Genomic DNA, 19859 nt, shown 5'->3' on the forward strand with positions numbered 1-19859 from the left:
TGGCAGACTGCCCCGTTCTGGAACCGTAAGTCCCCCAGGGCACATGCTACCGGAGTGCAGAGAACACCCCTCCTACCTCACTAACATAGGCTAAGAATCCCACAGATAAAGCACAGCAGCCCAGGGAGACCCAAAAGGAAAATGCCATATTGTTCTGCGCTCAAACCATTTTGCTAGAAGAAATTACTTTTCCTTTAGGAACTGTGGTTTGGTTTTTCTGTTTTTGTTTGTGTTAATTTTTGCTCGGATTTTTAAAGATATAGTCTTACTATGTACTCTAAGCTGGCCTAGAACTGTATAGGCCAGGTTGGTCTATTTGCAGTCCTCTTGGCTCAGTCTCTCTCATGCCAGGATTACAGGTGTACTGGCTTCTATTCCTAGAAACGTTCGGTGTTTCTGTTTAAAGACACCAAGTCAGGCCAGGTGGTGGTGGTGCACATCTTTAATCCCAGCACTCGGGAGGCAGAGCCAGGCGGATCTCTGTGAGTTTGAGGCCAGCCTGGTTTACAGAGTGAGATCTGGGACAAGCGCCAAAACTACACAGAGAAACCCTGTCTTGAAAAATGATAGATAGATAGATAGATAGATAGATAGATAGATAGATAGATAGATAGATAGATAGATAGATAGATAGATAGAGACACCAAGCCTCTCCTTGAGGTTTCACAGAGAGGCTGACCGAGGCAGTTCCCTCCCAATAAACCTGCTCAGGTCAGCAGCAAAAAACACCTGCGGCAGTTTTTCCCCAAATAGATTGGTTTCTGCTTTAATTCTAATGCATGTGTCTTAAAAGGAATAAGAACATGGTAAAGATACTGTAAACACAAGACCCACACCCTCCTTATCCTGAGCCCCTTTGGTGGAAGACCCTGGGGTCCACAAATGCTTTCCATTTTGTCTTGAATGGCAGAGGATATGGAACAATGGTGCACTTTTGGAGAGCGTGCTTGTCTTCTCTGCTCTCATGGCGTTCACTAAGCCACAGGGGAATCGTGTCCCAGGCTGCAGTGACACATCACTGGACGGGAGGCTTACCAGAGCACAGCTAAAACCCCAACCTTCCAAGGGTCAGTGGAGGGCAGCCAGCGGATTCTCAAACTGGCATGTGGAGTTCCCCCAGGTCATTCTGTAGGAGATGGTGGCCACACCCCCATCACCCCACCCCTGCTCTGGGCAGCTCGTGTCTGTCAGTCCTGCCCCTGTTTAAGCTGTGTCTGTCTTTGCACATGTGTTCATGATCACAGTGAGGTCACGTGACTCTTCGTCACGGCATTCAGCTTTTAATGTGGCTCTTGAAATGGAGTTTTGGGGAGTCCCTGTGGGCTATTCAGATTGCCGCAGTGGGGAGTGTGTCCTCCTCACACCATGATTCTAGTGGGGAGGGGAAGACAGGCAAGCAAGTGAGCTATGTAAAATAATTACACTTAGTAGCCATCAAATGAAGGCAACAGTGATTGAGGCTTTTGAGGGGACCCTTTAGAGATGATGAAGATAATGTGTGTGGTAGTCATCTTTCCACTACTGTAAGAAAATACATGAGACAGTCAGCTCAAGGGAAGAAAACATTCATTTCTGCCCAGAGTCTGAGCGCTTCAGTTTGCTTGATCAGCCTTCTTACTTTGGGGCCTGTGGTGGGGAGTCACATGGGTTCACGTGACAGAGGGATCTATCCATGGTGGGGAATCACTTGGAGGAATCTCTCCACCCCGTGGTGGCTAGGAAGCAAAGAGAGAAGGGAGGCGGCCCCCACAGTCCACATCAAGCTTATGCTCCAGTGATGTCAGACCTCCACTAGGTCCCAGCTCCTAAAGGTTTGATGCTTCCCAATAATGCTGCTCCGGGACCTTGAGGGACAGTCAATATCCAGACAGCAGCAATGGGTCTTTAAAAAGGCGATGATTAAGCTTAGACCTAAAGAGTTGTATGTAGTAAAGGGGTCCAAATGGAAGAGATTAGCATCCTAGCAGAGTGAGCCTGGGAGCAGGGCTCAGAAGTTTTATACTTGTATATTTTATGAAACAAGTTCACAAAGCATTTAAACTATTGATTTGGAAATTTTCTACATAAATTAGAAAATTCTGGCCACCTGGATTTTAATACGTATGTGTGAACTAAATGTTCATAGAAAAAGAATATAAACTATGAATGACATACTGAGAGCACTTTCTTTAAAAAAAAATCAAGTGGATGAAAATATACTCCATTTTCTAGATAAAATATACTCCATTTTGTAGATATACTACATTTGCTTTTGTAAACGTGTTTCTGGGGTGAAAGAGAGGTGAATGTACAGAACACAGAACACAGGGGAGTTTAGATCAACAAGACCAAAATCTGTGTGCCATCATGGCTGACACATGTCATTGTCCAGGCTCACCTGGTACACAGGAGGCCGAGGCAGGAGGATCATGAGACTGAGGCAAGCCTGGGCTACCTGGTCCAAACCCATAAACTGGGCAGTAGCAAGAGTAGTGTATGTAGATTCACCAGCTGAAGCAGGTAAGCCCTGTTGAGGGGTATCAGCAGTGGGGAGGCTGCAGACCACGGTGGTAGGTTATGGAGCATGACGCGGCTTCCCTTCAGTTTTTAACTGCCCCCAAAGTCTGGTCTGCTAAAATATTTGAAAACATAATCCCCTCTCATTCACTGTTTAAAGGATCCCCTCCAGCTTGCAGTGTGTTTAATATTGCAAAGGGCAGTAGTCTCCCAGCTAAACGTCAGCCTTCTCACCAGACTCCCCTGTGGCCAGCTGTTAGCCACGTGATGCCGGGACTTAGTTTTCCCATCTATAAGTGGGTCTGGGCACGATAATCTGTCTAATGGTTCTTTGAGAACGAAATGAGCTAAGCTATTCAAACATCTTACATCAGCAGTACATCCCATTGACCGTGCCTATCTTAAATGTTTTAAGAAATACTTGCTAGAAAGCACATTTCTGAAACTCCATCATCACCCCCTCCATTTTTACAAGAATGAGAATGGATGACTGGTTTTAAAATTTGATGTCTCTTAAGTACTTTCTGCAAGTTAGCCAGGGAGCCTATCTATGTACAAAAGATGATGTTGATGGTCAAATCTTACTGTATATTAAAATATTATAGAGAGGTCTTGGGTAACTCAACCAGTAAAGTGCTTGGCACGTAACAGGAAGACCTAAGTGCACCCCCAGGACCCATATAAGCCAGGCTTGGTAACCATGGTTACAATCTCATCACTGGGAAGAGAGAAATAGGCAGCTCCCTGGGGCTTGTGGCCAGCCAGTGTAGACTGCTTTAGGGAGTTCTAGACCAAAGAGAGATCCTGTCCCCAAAGCAAGGTGAGCGTCACCTGAGGAAGGACACCCAAGGTTGTCCTCTGTCCTCTACATGTATACACATGTGTACCCTCACACACATGCGTGCCTGCATGCTCCTGTGCGCACACAGACAGTGCTGTAGAGGCCCTATTGTAACTGCAAATGACATCACCTCCGAATCCATCAAGCTAGGTTCCATCCTCGTCTAAGACTCTGTCTCTCCAACACATAGTTGTGACACTAACTGTGTGACCCTGAGACACAGCGAGGGCACCAGTTTTGTCGCTTGTGGAAACAGCCATGTCTTCCTTTCAGAAAAGATAAAAATAGCCACAAACTGAAGCTCTACCACTCTTCCCCCAAAACTCCACCCACTCACCCCATTTTGGAGGCCGCCACCTTCCAGAGTTAAGGGGGGCAGCTAACTTAGTGGCCTGCAACTTGACCTTGGTCTTCAGCCTGTATGAGCCCCCCTGCAATGTCCCAGGTTGCATGGAGGAAAGGATGGAGTCATCTTGGACAGCCAATCACAGTATTTATAAGAAAGCACCCATGAAGCTTGTAAGGGATTTAATATTGACATGGCCAGTTTGTGACGGTGTCTCATTCTTTTTGTTGTGCTGTTATTCTCTCTTTTCCGGCAGTGGGGTCGTTCTGCGCATGCACAAGTTCTAACAACAACACATACTGGTGTTTGCGTACAGTTAATGAGACGCACAATTTTCTCTTTTGTGAGTTTGCTACCGGCTTCCTGGAGTATTTTGACATGAATACGGATCCTTATCAGGTAAGACACTATGCTTTCATTTGACAAGCGTGGTTGGAAATAGGATAACCAGACACGAGCTTACGTCCACTGTCCTGCCCACTTCGTCCACAGCTCACAAACACAGTGCACACGGTAGAACGGGGCATTTTGAATCAGCTACACATACAGCTAATGGAGCTCCGCAGCTGTCAAGGGTACAAACAGTGCAACCCAAGACCCAAGGGCCTTGACATCGGTAAGAAAAAAGTATTACTTCTTTCTATCGTATTTAGAAAATTCTTTGTATTATCAAGACTTCTCCTTTCAACGCATTTCCATGTATAAGCATATAGTTTACGGTACTTAACAGGAGCAACTTTTAAACAGTTCTAAACACAATTTGGTCTCTAAGTCTCTCACCCTTAGTATAGTGATGGGAAGCTGAGTTTACTGAAAGATTGAGTGTGAGTATCCCTCCAACGACTTGCACATGTCCTCTGTATCAGAAAACTTCAATTTCTGACAGAAGCATCCATGGGAAGGTGAGATTAAGGCTTTGTTCTAAGTAAACCAGAAGCTCTTGTTACAGCGGCTTGGTAGAGACACACAGTGGCCTGCGTTTCCTTTTTATCATCTGGAACCACCCACTCCCATCCAAATCCGTGTCCCAAACAAGGGAATTCCATTTCTCTCACCACCATCTCCCATTTGAAAATAGAAATAGTTAGGAAGCTCATTAACTTGGAATCTGAAATGGTGCTGGGAAGATTCCCGCCCTGTCCTGGTGGGTACGCCTGATTGTTTTTTCTCCTTTGGGCTTATGTAGATGTGGCTCTTTGCATTGTTGGCTCAGCCTTTGCCCCACCAACGAGAAAAGTCATTGTCTACACCATTTCTGTAGAAATGTACATGTCAGCTATTCACAGAAGGGAAGAGAAAGAGCTGGAGAGACCCTGACATCCCTGCAGAGGGACAAGCTGAAGTCACTGGCTTTGGAAAGCAGTGTGCAGGAGCCCCACCCCCCACCCTCTGTGAGACAAGTTCCTACCGTGCAAAGCTGGGTTGACCTCCAACTTACTGGGTGGCCCAGTATGGCCGGTCTCCCAAATGTTGGGAATATAGGTATAAGTCACAATGCCTGACTTGCAAGTGCTCTCCCTCCCTCCTTCCCTCCCTCCCCCCTCTCATTTTGATTATGTGCACATGTTTGTGTCTGGATATGGATTTGTGCACTCATTATGGGGTTGTGCACATGAATGCAATACCACAAGAGGCCTGAATAGAGAGTGTCATTATCCCCTGGAACCGGAGTTACGGGCAATCGCAAGCCACCTGATGTGGTGCTGGACACCAAACTCTGGTCCCCTGAAGAGCACTATGTGCTCTTAACCAGAGAGCTGTGTTTTTTTCCATCCCAGGTGGAGCGTATGTAATGCAACCAAGTCTCAACCTGCAGTTTGTAGGTCCTGTGTAGAGCCAGCCTCCCTAGCGATGGGAATGACAGCTGTCTGGTCATGTCACTTAGTGGTAGCCACTTCATTGTTGCTGTGATAAAACACCATGACCAAAAAAAGCCACTTATGGAAGAAAGAGTTTTGGTTTACAGTTCCAGAGGGAGAAGAGTCCATCATGGTAGGGAAACATGGTAGCAGGTGGTAGGCGAGGTGGTTGGAGCAGGAAGCTGAACCACAAGTGAAACAGAGACAGAAGAGCAGATCAGGCGACACTCTAAACACTGGACGCCCACCACCAGTGACAGACTTCCTCTAGCAAGGCTCCACCACCCCAAGGTTCTGTAACCCCCCCCCCAAAAAAAAAGCTCCTCCAACTCAGCGTTCAAACATCTGACCTGATGGGGGAGCACAGACTTGAAGGGAGAAATGAGGGTCTCCCAAAATGATCAACCCGCTGGCTTGTTATTTCCACCACTGTAGGGTCCTAGATCCAGCCATGGGTGACCTACAGGAAAGTCCCGTGACGTGTCGTAGCTCAGTGCTCCATCAACACCTAGGGAACATCACCCAAGCAAGAACCAGGCCTGCAAAGCAGGTCTTTGGGCTGCTTACTTCACTCAGGTGAAAGCTTGGGGATAACCTGCTTATATCCTGACCTTTTCCAGAAACAAAGAAAGAAAAAGAGAAGAGAAAAGGGGGGAAAACCAACCTGAGAAGGCCTGGGATCTAAGCCAAACTCTTAGAGGGACTAGAAATATTACGTGCAGCTATCACCCCCCAAAAGAATAGAGCACCCTAAGTCATCAGTGATGGCTTATCAGCTCCACTGTGAGGAACTGAAAGGGTCCTTAACAGTGAAATAACAAGCCCGGTGGGGCCTAGCTGTTGCTGTGAGCCTGAAGTAGACCTCGCCAGCGTCTGGACTGTTCCTGTGGGAGATAACTCTTGGCCTCCCTTTTCAAGCACGGCCACTACCCCAAATTTAATTTACTCAAAATTACATGAACTTCTGGAAATACTTTTCATACTGCCCTCTTGTTCTCACCCAGATTTGTCTTTTTACCTTTTTTTTTTTCTTTAAGCCTTTTTATTCTTAGCACTCCATTCTTTTGAGACTAATTAATAGACTCTCTCCGTTGGATGTCAATGCTGCCTGTATTTAACGCGGTGTGTTTCTTTCTAGGATTTAGATATAGTCATGGACACTGCAGCATAGTGAAAAGTTCTGTGAGATCTAAAGCTAACCAATTCCTCTTCTATTTTCCTATATCAGGAACTAAAGATGGAGGAAGCTATGACCTACACAGGTATTCACACTTCCTTGTTCTCAACAGCTTCTTTCCCATAATTGCATGATCCATCATTTCAGCTAGTTCCTGTTTCTTACCATCTTGCACAGAGCATAGGTTGTGGTGCATGCCGGTCCTAATGCCATCCTCATTCCCACTGAGTCCCTGACTCCAGGCCCGTCATTCTGCTTTTAAATCAGTTCTACCGCCCCCACGAGATGTCCCTCTGAGCATTTACCTTCTGCTGTGCATGCCATGCCTGTTTGTTGAATGAGACTTTGAAGCAAGGAATGCTGGGACCAGAGAATGGAGAATGGCCTCTGGGAGAGCGGGGCGATCAGTTTCCTGTGTTTCGTTTCCACAGTTGGGTAGAGAGGCTGCATGGGACTGAGAGATTTTTTTTTTTTTATTTAAGAATACTGCTAATAATTTTTTAAAAAGGACTAAGGGAACTTGTGAGAACACGCTGAAGCTGAAGTCAGAAGAAGCACAGAATTTCCTTGTGAGCAGTCATTCATTAACGTTGGTGGCATAGGCATGGGGGTCCTGAGATGGCTCTGCAGGGTGGAGGGGATGAAGAGAAGGCTCCAGGGGTTGGGGACAAGGTGTCCAGGATCAAACAGCGAGTTCTCAACATGCACAGCAGCAACAGTCCTGACACAGGAAACTTCATAACTAGCCCTCACCTTGATATGCGCCCCACCCCCCACCCCTGATTAACCCACATCCTCCTCTCCTACATGGAGGAGGCCATACACCTGGGAGCTTGCTCACCAATCATCCAGAAATGTCAGCCATTGCTGATGTTTTACCCTGAGCCTAGGCTTTGGAAGATTTATCTGAAATGTGCCAGTGTGGGGATGTGTGAACTATCCTTACCATCAGTACTAAAGGACACTGAGGTTTTGGTGTGTCCAAACTCCAGGCAATGCACTCACGTAGTAACTGTCTACCAAAGCAGGAGGCATTAGTTGGCACCACCACACCGATACCACTTCAGAGAAACTGGAGAAGATTGCCATCCAAAGCCCCCCGGTGATATCATCCACGACTTCCTGAGCCAGGGTCTGCGTGCTTCCCTTTAGAGGCAGCTCAGAGCTCCAGAGAAGCTAAATGACATCACAAAAGGCAGAAAACAAAGAAAGCTGGGGTATTGGGGGGCATTTTATGGTTGTTTCTCTGTCCTCCATCTGCTCCTTCACCAACCCTCCACCATCCCCAAGAGATATTAGTAAGACAGAGTCAAGCCTACTCTTAAGCTAGCTTTCCCAAGGATGGGCTGAGAAGGAACTGCCCTCTACACCTGAAATATGTCACCTGCTTCCCAATGCGTTAAGACATTTCCAAAGGATGACATTACAAATGGACCTAACATTAAATACGAACATTACAGTTACTTTGTGATAATTCCAATTTGTGCTCAGGGATATTCAGTCTCCTGTCTATTGCTTGTGTCAAAAGAAGGTTAGAAAATGCTGATAGGTTAGTCCAGGCATGTGCCTGGCCAGAACTCAGTCACAGTTACTCCCCATGGCAAAATGAAGCCATCCTAGATGACAGTGAAGAGAGCATTTGACTTCACTTAGGGTGTAGTCAAGTGATGGACATCTGAGACTCTCAGCTTCCCTGGTGCCTGCCACCTCCACTCGAAGGTTCAATAACCCCTAATTTGTAAGTCCATTTTGGCACAGCCTTGGCAACTTCAGCTGCAGAAAGGTACTCATAGGATGGCACCATGTCCCCAGTTCCTCTTTTGGTTTTGTTCTAACTCCTCATTAATGGCCAGTCTAACTGATATTTTATAAGTCAAAATCACTGTCACGGTCTGTTAGTTACTTTTTTATTTCTGTGATAAGACACTACGACCCAGGCAACTTATAGAAGAGTTTATTTGAGGCTTACGGTTTCAGAGGGTTAGATGGCCATCCTGGTGGGGATCATGGCAGCAGACAGGCAGGCATGGCATTGGAGCAGTAGCTGAGAGCTCACATCTTGATCCACAAGCAGGAAACAAAAGAGAATGTCAAGAATGTAAATCTCAAAGCCCACCCCCACTGACACATCCACCCCCACAAGGCCACACCTAATCTTCCCAAACAGTTCCACCACCTGGGGACCAAGTGTTCAAGTCCCCCTATGAGGGCCGTTCTCATTCAAACCACCGTACTATCTGACCCAACGTCTCAGAACCACGGAGGCCAACTGACTTCCTATGAATGTCTGTGTTGCTCATGGGGATCTTAGTTACTAAGAGGTCACCGTCCCATCACAACTGGGGCCTCACCAGTCCCCAGAGCAGGCTTGGGTGCAGGTTTCCTCTCTCACACGTCTTGTTGGATTAAAGAGAACATGAGCAAAAGAAGTCTGTATGAACAGATCTATTTCAAATGCTGCCGGCTTCCAACAGCGTTCCAACCCTTACAAATAACTCCATTGATGGCACCACCTCAGGGCGTCTTGGCAAGCTTTCATTCCTTAAGGTTTTGATAGTTTTAGACAACAAACTAAAATCACTTGTAAAATGTCATGGTTACTTAGTTACCCATTCACTTTGTGTGCAGAAGGAGCAAGTGTCACGGTGTGTATGTGGAGGTTCAAGGACAACTTGTGGGAGTCAGTTCTCTCCTCCCACCAAGTGGGTTCCCAGGGGTGAAATCATGTCATGAGACTTGGTGGCAAGTGCCTCTACCTGCTGAGCCATGTTGTCCCCCACCCCCACCAACAAAACTAATTGTAAAGTTCAATGAGGTCAGGCTTCATTAGAAATGGTGACAGCCTGGGCCAGGGATGCAGCTCAGTTGGTAGAGGGCTTGTGAGACATTTAAGAAGACCTTGTTCTCTTCACAATCCTGCATAAAATTGGGTGTGATGACCTATTTCTGTAATCCCAGCTGAAAGAAAGAAAGAAAGAAAGAAAGAAAGAAAGAAAGAAAGAAAGAAAGAAAGAAAGAAAGAAAGAGAAAGGAGAAGAGAAGAGAAGAGAAGAGAAGAGAAGAGAAGAGAAGAGAAGAGAAGAGAAGAGAAGAGAAGAGAAGAGAAGAGAAGAGAAGAGAAGAGAAGAGAAGAGAAAAGGTGTAACAGCCAGATGTCAACAATTAGAACTTGGAAATCTTAGCATACATGCCACTGCAGAAAGTCCATCCTGTACAAAACAAACTACATAACTGTAACCTTTTTAGAGGATCTTCAGAGATCAGTCATTTCCCCTGCACACACCCTCTTGCCCTCTGTTTTCAGCACCTGGGGTGGGGACAAGTGAAATGTTTTTCTTGTCACATGTCCTTTTTGCAGCTAGAAGCAACTGAGAGCTATCGCCTAGCACAGGAAATGGCACCCAGGACTCTGGAATTTCTACCTTGTGTCAGAGACATAAACTCTGTGATGTGGAATGAGGATCAACAGGTCTAGTGGACATTTATTTTTCCCTTTTGTACACATTGTGACTTCTGCCACTAAGCTGTGATGTCCAAGAAGTCCTCACAGTGTGGCTAAGGGCCCAGTGGCTAGGGGGAGTTGCTGGGCAGTTCATGGCAACTTTGTTCTGTAGATTGGCTACCTACCTGATCTTATGTACTGAATCCTCTAGGCTGCAGACTACAGTGAGATCCACCTTTGGCCACTAGCCTCTGTCCACATTGGGTGTAAATGGACATTTCCATGTCCCAGCTGCCTGGTCCCAAATAACCGACTCAGAGGCTGAATATGAATTATAAATGCTTGGGCAATAGCCCAGGCTTATTACTAACTACCTCTTACATTTTAAGTTAGCCCATATTTCTATTTATGCTTTGACACATGGCAATACCTTTATTACCATGGCACGTTCATCTCCTGATCCCTCTGTGTCTGACTGGCAACTCCTGACTCCACCCTTCTCCTCCCCACCATCCTTAGTTTGGTCACCTCGTCTATACTTCCTGTCTTGCTACTGGCCAGTCAGCATTTTATTAAACCAACTCAAGTGACAAATCTTTACAGTGTACAAGAGGATTATTCCCCAGCCAATGGGACTGGTCCCTCTTCCCCCAGAGCAACAGCTAATGCTGAAGATGGCCGTGGGCGGCATAGTTGCTCATCTCCATGACACTGCCAGGCTGCCTACGGGTCTAACCCCAGTCTTCTTGTGCGCATGCTTGCTGTGTAACAAGCTCCAGGGAGTGGTGGCTTTTGTTGGTGAACAGAATGTGGGACACAAAGCAATCTGAATGAACGGAGCAGTGTGTGAGGGGGAACGGCATGTAGTATTCACTCCCAAACGCAAGTTAGTGTATTTTACAAGTGCCATCCAGGAAGGATGGTGGCTCAGCTTGAAACCAAGGTGTATTCTGGAATTTCCTTTAGTGGTTTCATGACCTTCCTGTTTCCAGCGTGGGATGAGATTTATCTGTAACTTGAAATCATTTACATTTTTCCTAAAGGTTTGCTTTTTAGAACAAAGCCAGCCAAGTATTTGCTCTCTGAATAAAGAGCTTCATAAGAGCCCAAAGAAAAGCATGGTTTTGTGAACTGAGAAGTAGCAGAGGCCAGGACAGGACGCAGATGTTTTAGTGTCCCTAGTCCAAGCTGGCCTTGAATTTCTGATCCTCTTCTTCTTCCTTCTAAGTGCTAAGATTATGAGCATGCACCACCATATCCAGTTTATATCATGCTGGGGATTGAACCTGGAGCTCTAGGCAAGCACTCCACCAACTGGGCTATATCCCCACCCTAATGTCTAATCATTCTTAGTGCTCTATCTTCATATAACCTGGCATTTCCAGAAAGACTGGGGACAGATCTAAGAAATTTTGCCCCGTTTGCTTCATTTCCTCTCTCCTCATACAAGCACACTTTCTACATCAATCTGAGTCCTTTGCAGGCATCATTTCCCTCTGTGTAGAATGTTTTACTGTGCACTTTCCAAGGACATTTTTGCACATGACCATTGTACCCTAGCGAACATCAGGCTATCAAACCAAGCACCATTATCTAATCCGCATTCCGTGGCCACATCTGGCCACATGTTCCAATAAGGTCATGTTTGTCGTCTTGGGTTTCTGGTCCAGGATTCAGTCCAGAATCATATGTCATCTTTCTTAAGTGTCATCCCTACCGGAGCAGTTTCTCCACTTTGCATTGTGGGTGATGACATTTCGTAGGCCACCAGCCAGCTGCTTTATAAAATGTCCCCCGCCCCCCAACATGACGCTTGTCTAGAGATGGGAGTTGTCTGTGTGGGGCAGGACTATTATTAACAACAGCACTGGGCCCTGGGGATATCTTCTCTGGGTGCTTGTTGTTTGGCTGATGTAGTGTGTACTAGGCTCATCCACCATGTAATTGCTTGTCTTTCTCTTTCACGAAGAGTCAGTCTACTCGCTTTTGCTGGCAGTTGTGACTTTTTTTGGCCTGTCCTTCACTGTGTTTGTTTGATTTTTGTCTGGTGTTGGAGCATGCACTCTATCAATGAGCCCTGCTCCAGCCTGGAGTCAGTCATTATTAATGTGATGGCTGCAAATGGATTTGTTTCCAGCACCATTATTCCTCCTTGGGCTCTCCATATGTTCTACCATGAACAAGTAGCTTCCCATTTCAACCATCATTTCTGTAAGGATGGTGTCTTTTCCTGTCCTTATTGTAATGGCCAAAGTGTCCTGGGGTTGGCCACGAGTGTCACTTTAAGTCCTCTGTGTGATTCTAGAAAGTTCCCTATTGTTCTTGAATACTGGTTTGATGCCCTGAAATATGTCCAGGGTCAGCTTATATTTGTTGCCACCCAACATCTAGAAGCAGTGATTTCTGGGCACCAATTCCTATTTGGGAGGTCTGGGAACCGCTGAAGTGTCTGTGCATCCACATCCATCTTCTCCCTGTGTCTGTGCATCCACGTCCATCCTTTATCTGTGCAGAAACGACTCAGAAGTGAACTAAGTCTTCCAGTGTGACCTCACCTTGTCCTTGATCCTAATGAGGGTGCTTTTAGGATATCCCCACCAGGAGAGAGAGAGAATCAAGTTGTGAGTACCATCGTCATGCTAGGAAACAGCCATCAATTCTCCTTTCAGTGCTTTTCGCCATCAGTGAGAACTGAACTTGTCAAGCTGATTTCCAGCATCTATGAGCTGCTCAGATAATTTTTCTCTATATAGATTTATGAATAAGTTACATTATATTAATATATCTGCTAAGAAAAATAAACGTTTCACTCCTGGGCTAAATTATTTTGGGTTGCTGTGCATGCTTTTCTTAATAGAATATTGAATTCTTCCCACTAGTGGTTATTAGGAGCTTATATCATATTTACTAGCAATGTCTGCCTTTAATCTCCTTTTTCTTAGTGCTAGCACTTCTATTCAAATAAGATCGTAGTTTTGTATGGTCGCTGTAGCAATTTGCTGCCATGTCTCCAAACAGCATGCACTTATTCCCTTATGTTTCCAGGGCAAGAAGTCTAAAATGACTCTTCCCAGCCCAAAGATGTCAGTAGGCTTGCATTCACGTCTGGGCTTCAGAGAACTCTGTTTCTTTGTCCTTTCTGGTTTCTTAAGTGACTGTCTCTTCCTTGTCCATGGCCTCATCCTTGAAGACAGCAGCACAAGCATCTACTGTTCCTCTCTGCCTCCAGCCCTCTCCTATGCGTTCCAGTCAGGGCTCCTCTGATTCTCCTGCTTCTCTACATTACCATCTCCCGAAGGGCCCTGGTGGTCATCTTGACTTCACCTGAACACTGCCCCATCAAGACCCATAACTTTATCACACTTGCAAGATCCCTTTTGCCTCCTAAAGTGATGCCCACGGCTTCTGAGGAGCTGGATGTGGACATCTCCGAGTCAGGTAAAGGGGGCCATTGTTCTGCCATTCTCTCCCTTCAGTGTTATGCTTGCTTCACCAAATGTGTCCTGATGTTTTCTTTTCCTTTCTGTTTTCTAGAACAGTTATACATCGTCAGGGCTCTAGCGGGCCACACCTTCCCTGAGAAACCATATGGACCCAGTGCTTCTTTACTGAGTGGTTCCTAATAACCTCTTCTTTGTTGAAAACTGCTTGGTTTCAGCTTCTGTCTCCGCTAGATCAGCACGCTGCTTCCTGAGCAGTTATTAAGGTTTTGCATCTGGAGGACCCGGGCGAAGAGGAAGTTGAGGTGACAGGAAGAGATGCAGTTTCACCAGCATTGGCCCCTGGTCATTGGCCCCCTTCTTTATACAGCTTGAAACCCACCCAGTGACGATCCTGGATCCTCATCCAGCCTCCCTTGCTGGAGCCATTATCTTCTCACACACAGCAGATGCATCAACCCTGGACCGATTCCCTAGGGAACCAGGACTCCCATATTCTATGCAGCATGCTGTGTCCATTTAATACAATGTATCCATAATAATGTGAAATAGCAGCTGGGCATGGTGGTGAGCGCCTTTAATCCCAGCACTTGGGAGGCAGGGGCGGGTGGATCTCTGAGTTCAAGGCCAGCCTGGTCTACAGAGTGAGTTTCAGGACAGCCAGGACTATGCAGAGAAACTGTCTTCAAAAACCAAAAGAAGAAAAAGGAGGAGGAGGAAGAGGAGAAGGAAAGAAGGAGGAGGAGGAGGAGGAGGAGGAGGAGGAGGAGGAGGAGGAGGAGGAGGAGGAGGAGAAGAAGAAGAAGAAGAAGAAGAAGAAGAAGAAGAAGAAGAAGAAGAAGAAGAAGAAGAAGAAGAAGAAGAAATGTGAAATAACTGGTCCTTATCTTCTGTTTCAAACCTTTAATGATGTTCTTGAACATCTACCACCAGGACTACAGACCCCAGTCCCGGGAGCCTGCTCCTGTCAGACCCGGGGAACATCTTGAGCCCTGTGCAGTCCAGCTGTGCACAAGGCCGTGCCCTGGGGAAATTTCCCCGTGACATCCTTTACCTTTCCTGTGGGCCAATAGAACGGCTCTTGTCAGCATTGCATGGCTGAAGAGGTGTAAGCAAAGTCCATTTAGATCTGAACCATCTCCACATTGCTAAAGCCTGTGCCCTGTCCACTCTGGCCATACACATAGCTAATACCTCAAGGACCTGAAGGGGTCCCTTAGTGGCTCCAAGGGTGTTCCAGGAAGTTCTCTTGCTTACTCCAGTCCCTCTGATCCATCTTGGGTGGGGAGCTTCTTTGATCACGTGCCCATGTATTTTACCTTTCATTGTCCGTCATTTCTTCCTCATGAAGATAATCGCTGTTTTTCCCCCTTTGAGTCCTAGCCGGGGTTACATTCCTTTCAGTCGCCCTGGCTTTCTTGTGGTGTCAAACTGTTTTCCTGCAGCCTTGAGGCCTGGAGGAGAGCTTGGCTGGCTGTAAGATTCTTGGTACAAACTACTTCCTTACCCAGGACAGTTTCCACAGCCTCGGACGCTCGCCTGCCCAGCACTACTGTAGTGTGCCCTTCCTCACTTCGTGGCTGATGTGGGCAAGGACATTTTCCTCGGGATCCTGTGCTTTAGTCTGCTTCATGTTTTCTTTTAGAGTAATTCTGTGTAGATTTAGTTTGCTTTTACTGCATTAATCTGGAGAATTTACATGACTCCTGATTTAAAGGAGATCCTTCCTGCCGGTATAACCCAATATACTATATTCTTACCATTTAACTACTAGGAGCTGGGGGTGGGGGGTCACGTGACCTCTGATGGACCTGAAGTGTCATCCCTTTTGCTCCCCTCTTCCTCTGCCACCTGCTTCCTGGAAGGGCCCTTTCCCGTCTCCTTTCTCTGTGGAGCATGCTTTACAGAGACTGCCGACCTGAATCCCTTCCAGCGGCCTCCCTCGTCGTCAGGCCGTGACTCACCTGGACTCTTGATGGTGTCTCACACGTGGAGGTGACATCTCCTTTCAGACAACTTCAAATCAACCTTGAGTTCTGTCCCTTTGCTTCCACCAAGGCTGGTGCCAAAGTGTGGCTCACAACTCTGGGGACAGGGGTTGGTATTCATTCTTTGGAATTCATTCTTTTTTCCAGCTTACAGGTGACCTGAATATCACAGCCGTCTCTCTTATGGGTCCATCGAAGGTGTGGGTTTTGTGTGGCCTTCTGATTGCTTCTTCTTGTTGCTGCAAAGCTGTGAGGAATTCATTTAACTACTCTGGGGGGGGCACCTTTTTCTAAATTTCATCTGAGCACAGTGGTGTACTGTCAGGAAGAAAGCTGGTATGCTATGTGCACATGTGAGACCCACTCACATAGAGGCTTCCTGGAAGCATACATCCATGAAGAACCATGTATATGAAGAGACATTTCTGAGTGTATCACTTGAAGAGCTCAATTGCACTTGCATTCAAATTTGATTTTGTACTGAGGACCAAGGACCATAAAATACAAATATTGCACTAAGCACTTGCCTACTACATTAAAATGTCTTGTAGTCAATTTCCTGGAAGCCAATGAGTGTAAATGGCCTTGTCCTATAACCGTCCTCACATTGGACAGCTGAGGGACCCAGGTGAGCAGGCTCTGTCCCTTCACCCTGCAGAACTGTCCTTTCCACACCAGCCATGCATACTTCACAGAGGTTTTCACCTGGTAGATAGTTTTTCCAATTTTTATTTTAAAGACAATATTTCATGTATCGAGGCTGACCTCAAGCTCTCTGTGTAGCCAAGAATGGCCTTGAAATTCTCATTCTCCTGTGTCCACCTCTTGAGTGCTGTGGTTACAGGCATGTATCTAGCTGCTTTAATGTGCTCTAGGGATCCAACCCAGGCTTTTGTGCATGCTACGTAACACTTTACCCACTGACTTACATTCCCAGGCTTCTCCTTTTCCACTTGCTATCATTCAGTCACCTTTGTATGCAAAGATCCCTCCTCAACAGCCCAATACGAGGAGAGAGTACGTTTCATTATTACATTTCAGATTAACTTTCAAAATAGTTACATTGCTCATCAAGTTGAGTCAAAACATTTTGTTGCACTAATGAGGTCCCTTGGTTTCTCTTTTCACAGAGGACAATTATGGGATGGATGGGAAGGTTAGTCAGTCCAACGTCGTTTCCGACACCAACTGGCAAGGCCTGGAGGAGGTATCCAGTGTGAGTGGCGACACCGATGAGTACAGACATAACCCTGGACTGAGTCTGGAGTCCTGGACGAGCTACCTGGAGGCTGTAGATAGAACATTTGCACTGCTAAACAGTCGCTCTGAGCAAAACAAAGCAAATGGGACTCCAACTGCTCCAAGCGGTGGCTTCCCAGTCGCCTCTGCTGAGCTCTCGGTGTCAGCAGAGATGGCCTCTGCAGAGTCCGGAGAAGACCCAAGTCATGTGGTTGGGGAAACACCTCCCTTGACCTTGCCAGCCAACCTCCAAACCCTGCCTTTGAACAGACCCACATTAAGTCCAGAGAGAAGACTTGAATGGAATAACGACATTCCAGAAGTGAATCATTTGAATTCTGAACACTGGAGAAAAAGCAAAACTGAAAAACAGATGGGGTGGGAGGAGATCCACCATCTTGACGGTGACATCAGTGGCAACGGCATGACAGAGCTGGGACTCCAGTCTCGTCGCAGGCTGCAGCCCATCAGCCAGCATCAACGAGAATGCCCCCAGGATGCAGAGCCAGAAGAGGATGCTTTTGAAGATCAATTGCATCCTCATGTTCATTCTGACAGAACTTCTGTTCATCAAGTGTTCAGTGTGTCTGGGGTGGAGCAACCTATTCGTTCCAGCCCCATGGAGAGACTGTTGGCCAAGATGCGGAAGAGTGGTATAAAAGAGTGGGTACCGAATCTAGAGGGCAGTGCCTCCTCTCCACTCCCCTCCGATTAGATGAAATGTTGCCTGAGTCTTTCTAAGTTTTTATTAGTAAACTAGTGGTGGCGAGTGTAACTGCCAGCATTCTGAGCTCCCCTGGATACGTTTGCGCAGTAGAAACTCACTCGTGTGCACATGGGCAGGTGATGCTCGCTCACACGTGTGCAGGTGATGCTCACACGTGGACTCATTGTAGTTCACTGTTTTCCCAAGAAGAGAAAGGTGGGGGACATTTTGTTTCTTTGTTTTCGGTACTAAAACAGTATTATCTTCTGGATATTGTAGGGACATGCGTATATAAAGTCTATCCAGTCAAAATGGCTAGAATTGTGCCTTTGTAAGTTTTAAACGCTTGACACCCATGATGACTCCGTCAACACATCTTCCCTGCCTGCATCCTGAAGTTTGGATTCGTTTCTAACCACTGGAAATTTTCGACATCATCATATTTGGTTCAATGATTTTGCACTTTGAGTTTGGAATACTGTGTCTGCTTGGTTGGTAGTGTTATTATTTTTTTTTTAAACAGTCTTGTCAGAGACATACTGTTTGTCCCAGGCAGGACAAAGGAATAGACCCCCAGCAATGACACACAGTATGGATCACATATTGTTTAACGTATACTTTTTCCAGAGAACATTGCATGTATTTTATACCTTGACGTGCTAAAATTGATTAGCAAAAAGGCATGGCTCACAATGCTGGTGGTAAAAAAATAAAATGAGTTAATAAGTAATAAACAAAACAAAAATTACCTGCTCTCTCTGTGCTTACTATATGCTCAATACTGCTAAATTTTGGTTACCGTCTTGAAAAAGGGACAGGACAAAGGCCATTTTATTTTAATCTTTTTTTTCTTGGTTTGGTTAATAAGCTTAAGTATCAGGAAAATATGTGTAGTTTTGGCTTTCTACAAGACAATTTTAATAAAGTAAAATCATGAATGCTGTAAAATTTAGATACACCAGTATTTGCTTTATAAACACGGCAGTATGTCAATATTTTTAAAACTATCACCATGCTCTGATTTTTCTAAATGACATAGTTCAAAACAGCTTTTGAAAATCTGTATTCTTGATGTCACCCTGTTTCTCCTGGACTTTTGGAGACCACTCGAAGAATTACCTCACTGAGAATTTCCATTGTCCTCTTCCTTCCCAAGGTCTTCTCGCTATTGTTTAGCTGGATGGTGGTTTTCTTTTGACTTTTAGATAATTCAAACATGTGGATAGTTGTATTTTTGTTAAGTGTTTAAAGTAAACACTTTTCAAGAAAATTTAATGTGGTATAGTTGAATCCTTGGTAATCGTAACTCTTTACCATAGAGCCTGTACATACGCTAACTAGCCGTTGATCAGATGTGGCCGGCAGCTGCTGACTGACAGAATAAACGTATTTATCGTCTTGAATGATGTGTTTTGTAAAGAGATTTCAAGATATTAGGAAGCATACTTTGTTTTGTTTTTTTTAATCCTATGTAATGCTCTGTGATACTTTGATAGAACAATTCTGGCTTCAGGAAAGCCTAGAAGCGATATTTCTTGAAATAAAAGGTGTTGAAATATTTTACCTGTTTCAGAGAAGTAACCTTAAATCAGCTTTTGTGGTCCACAGGTTCCCTACATGTTAGCTTGAGTCTGGTTCTTACCTTACATGACTAAGTGTTAGCTATACTTGTCAAAGTACTCCAAATCCATGTTTTGTAGATCATTCTCGGGTTAGTACCTTTGCAGATTTGCCTCCTTGGAGACCAGAAGGATGAGGCAGAACAGCTCTGTAAAGGGTCAGGGGCCAGAGCTCCGTTTTTCACCATATAAAAAATACTGATTAACTTTTGGGCAAAAGGCCCCATATTGATAATCCTTGAGGCCTCGTGAACCCCCTCACTGGTCCTGGGTGTCACAGATGGAGTTCTCTAAAAACAAGAAGGCTCACCCATGAACAGCGCTTTAGAGTTTGGAGGGAGCCATAAGTTTTAAGGTAAACCTAACTGTCCACCAAGACCTTACATGTTTGATACGGACAAATCCCAAATCCTTGTGTGGAAAGTCTCTTGGAAGAGCCTTTACATAAGAAATTAAGAATCTGTGAAACGTCCAGATTAGAGGTTAAAAGAAATAAAGGAGGGGCATAGCAAAGCATTCAAAGACTTGCCCATCGGTCCTCAAGGAATCCATACATAACATCAAAAAGAGATTACAAGTTTGGAGGGCATAGTGTCTGGACATTCATCTTTGTTCCATGCTTCTTTTTTAAATAACTCAAGTTGTGTATATGAAAAAGATTCAGTGTGCTGTTTCCACTCATGTGTGCCCTGATCAGATCTCCTTT

The 19859-nt window shown here is 45.5% G+C and overlaps 1 protein-coding gene across 6 annotated transcripts in view; it reads left to right on the top strand.

The window, feature by feature from the left end:
- The window catches only part of Sulf1 (sulfatase 1), a 167025-nt gene extending 147930 nt beyond the window's left edge, over window positions 1–19095 (top strand). For 3 of the 6 annotated variants that reach the window (XM_006974694.4, XM_076563708.1, XM_076563707.1), the window contains exons 18-22: window positions 1–25; window positions 3940–4082; window positions 4176–4299; window positions 6771–6804; window positions 16720–19095. The exon at window positions 1–25 is cut by the window's left edge and continues 151 nt beyond it. In XM_006974694.4, the coding sequence (XP_006974756.2) occupies window positions 1–25; window positions 3940–4082; window positions 4176–4299; window positions 6771–6804; window positions 16720–16750 (357 nt within the window). In that variant the 3' untranslated portion in view covers window positions 16751–19095. The remainder of the gene's footprint in view (window positions 26–3939; window positions 4083–4175; window positions 4300–6770; window positions 6805–16719) is intronic. The other 3 variants (XM_042270725.2, XM_042270726.2, XM_042270728.2) reach the window with 1 other exon arrangement.
- Window positions 19096–19859: the final 764 nt, after the last annotated feature.

This window comes from Peromyscus maniculatus, chromosome 2, assembly GCF_049852395.1.
Source record: "Peromyscus maniculatus bairdii isolate BWxNUB_F1_BW_parent chromosome 2, HU_Pman_BW_mat_3.1, whole genome shotgun sequence".
Taxonomy (NCBI): domain Eukaryota; kingdom Metazoa; phylum Chordata; class Mammalia; order Rodentia; family Cricetidae; genus Peromyscus; species Peromyscus maniculatus.